Below are 3232 nucleotides of genomic sequence, written 5' to 3'. Positions count from 1 at the left end.
GCTGTAAACATAGTAACCCACTTCCATTATTGTGTTATTAGAAGAGAACAAGGAAGCTGTAAATATATGAAATTACTCACATTATTGTGTTATTAGAAGAGAACTAGGAAGCTGTAAATATATTAAATTACTCACATTATTGTGTTATTAGAAGACAACTAGGAAGCTGTAAACATAGTAACCCACTTCCATTATTGTTTTATCAGAAGAGAATTAGGAAGCTGTAAACATAGTAACCCACTTCCATTATTGTGTTATTAGAAGATAACTAGGAAGCTGTAAATATATTAAATTACTCACATTGTTGTGTTATTAAAAGAGAACTAGGAAGCTGTAAAGTTAAGACAAAAACATAACTCACTTTTCCTATTGTGTGTTAAAACAATGAAACAGTAACTCACTTCAACTACTGCAGCTAGGACAGGAGAGCAATCTTTGGTGTCTTGTTGTAACAAAAAGTACATAGTTTCTAAAGTTTTCTGGACAGAAGATTCCGACGAATTCCAAATTGTCTAGAGATTTAAACCAATAGAACTTAAGTGCTTTTATAACTTGAACTTAAAAAAGTGTATGTATTAAACAAATACAAGATTTAATAACTTGAATTTATAAACTGGCTTAACTTTTCTTTATGCTTTCAGTGTTTAGTAACCAGTAGGCTAATTAGTTCATGAGAGTTCCACTTCATACTAAGTGTCATGTACACATATGTTACTATTACCTTGTGCTATTCTTAGTGAAACTAGGATGGTTAAACACAAATAAACATCATAAACTTAATTTTTATGTTTAGTATACAATTACTGTCATGGAGAGATAAAAAGAAATTTATATGTAAAATCAAACTTGCATGGACAGTTATAAAATAAGGGAGACTGATATAAAGTTAATGAGGAATCATACTTCATGATATGTGTCAGGGAGATTACGAATAAAAATGTTAAATCATACTTTGAACAGTGACCAGTACTCAATAAAAAGTTAATACCAAATTTCATTTGTAATATTTCTATGTATAACTATGAATGAATAAAGATCCTAGTGAAATTGGACATAGCCATACATCATGCTGCTGGTAATATTCAAATAAGCTGGATCTAGTAAAATATCACAAGACTAAAGACAGCAATATTTAAAGTAAATACTTTTAAATACACATATCACCATCTTTTTTCTTATGTCTAATTTATACTTTTTAACTTTTATATTATATATAACAATGCTTTATTGTTCTTTTTACGTCTATTGCATTGTTTTAAACTTAACATGATTTCAAAAACTTTACATTCTACCCACCTGTAAAAAGTTACAAACTTTTGAAATATCAAAAATGAATCCTCCCATTTCATTTGACTGGTCTGGTACACGAATATTTGCTAAACAGTGAATTATAGCAATACACAGCTTAGAAGTCAAATCTCCCATGGGTACACACTGAGGGATGTATCTAAACAGCTCAGTAAATGCAACAAGAACAGAGAGCTCCTTGTTTTCTAGTAGACAAGTTACAGATTGGGTTTGAACAATGTGGCACAAAGATTTGAAGTTTTCTGTTTCCCACAGCATCTCCAGACTATAATGGATCAACTTAATCAGCCTGATATAAAAAAAAAAAAATGTGAAATTCATTTCAAACACATATTAATTTTCCAAATCAGATTTTATAATGTGTTCCATTCTAAAACAAAACAGTGTTTGGGTTAGCCAACAACAAAACCAACTGTTGTCTCTTGTATCTATTTATTGTGGTAATTCAGCCAAGTGATGGTTATTAGGGTCTTGGTCTGTGTTCTTGTTGAATGATGTTCCTAGTTGTTATGGGAATTCAACGTGAAATTGCAATTCAGTACTGAATTTTTATTTCAACCAACTTCCTACCTCTGACAGCATTCCTTCATTTATTAATGTGTGTCTGTGAATGGTTTCAGTTGATGATTGGTTACATAGGCAGCATGATATAGTTAGTCCATTGGTTTTGTTGTTAACATGAATTGTTATTTTAAACAAGCACTTAGTTTCACCTACACTTGTTAATATATGTGCATGTACGTGTAAATGGTTTGAGTTGATCACTGGGTGCATGGGTAGTGAGATGTTTATTAGTCAAGAACACAGGTCAAGGTCCTAATAACCATCATTTGGTTAAATTACCACAATAAACAGATATAAGAACACAGGCCACTATCCTAATAGGCCGATCTAAACATCTTCAAGTAGAATAAACAAGAAGACAGTGATGCATGATACGAACTGTATCTAAACAGACAGTAGTGCATGATACGAACTGTATCTAAACAGACAGTGGTGCATAATACGAACTGTATCTAAACAGACAGTAGTGCATGATACGAACTGTATCTAAACAGACAGTAGTGCATGATACGAACTGTATCTAAACAGACAGTAGTGCATGATATGAACAATATCCAAGAAGACAGTGGTGCATGATATGAACTTATCTAAATACAACAACGATTCAAGATATCAAGACACACCTGCAGGACACACTGTGTATTATTAACATGAGTGATAGTTTAGTGATTTTCCACTTTCTGTAGCTCAGACTGTGCTAATCCAAACTATCACATATTTTTAGTGAATGTGCTCTACTGGACCCTTACTTCACATACCAAATTTCAAGGCAATCCATTAACAAATACATAAAATGTAAAATCTCCAATTTCGATTGATAATTTCCTTTTTTTTTCTTTGCACTGAAAGTATAGAAAATATATTTGATATTAAAATATACTTCACTTTTATTGATTTTTTCAAATTTGGTACACTAATAGATCTTAACAACCTACATTTAGGAGTCTCATGTGGTGTGAATATAAGCCACATGTGCAAAGTTATTCAACAAAGACAGCTCAAATTTAACCAAATTTTTGCACATGCCTACATAAAAAGTCACGAGCTATCAGTCTAAAATTTTTACTACAGCTTCAACTAAGAGTAAAAGTGGAAGATGTTTTTGTCATTTGGATTAAATACGGCTAATTTAGAACAGCAAAATTACAGGATGAAAGGATGTGCAGATTCATAAGTACTGGTTAGGCCAAGCAAACTAGATTAGCAGTTTCTAGCTCAAATTTTCAAAAGAATCATATGGGTGGATGGTTATTATTCATTGCCAGCTTTTAAGCACAAATTTGCTAAATTTTATGAAATTCTTCTAACTACCGTATTTTTTGGTGTATAAGACACACTTTTTTACCCCAAAATTTGATAT

At 31.6% G+C, this 3232-nt stretch overlaps 1 protein-coding gene across 1 annotated transcript in view; it reads right to left on the bottom strand.

The window, feature by feature from the left end:
* Positions 1–3232, bottom strand: part of LOC106468567 (ubiquitin carboxyl-terminal hydrolase 38-like) — a gene marked incomplete at its 3' end in the record, with an annotated part of 19757 nt that overhangs the window by 3762 nt on the left and 12763 nt on the right. The window contains exons 5-6 of the mRNA XM_022396895.1: positions 1297–1597; positions 402–512 (exon numbers count right to left, since the gene is read on the bottom strand). Of these exons, the coding sequence (XP_022252603.1) occupies positions 402–512; positions 1297–1597 (412 nt within the window). The remainder of the gene's footprint in view (positions 1–401; positions 513–1296; positions 1598–3232) is intronic.

Source organism: Limulus polyphemus, unplaced genomic scaffold (genome assembly GCF_000517525.1).
Source record: "Limulus polyphemus unplaced genomic scaffold, Limulus_polyphemus-2.1.2 Scaffold3054, whole genome shotgun sequence".
NCBI lineage: Eukaryota > Metazoa > Arthropoda > Merostomata > Xiphosura > Limulidae > Limulus > Limulus polyphemus.
This window is presented reverse-complemented; position numbering and strand designations above follow the sequence as displayed.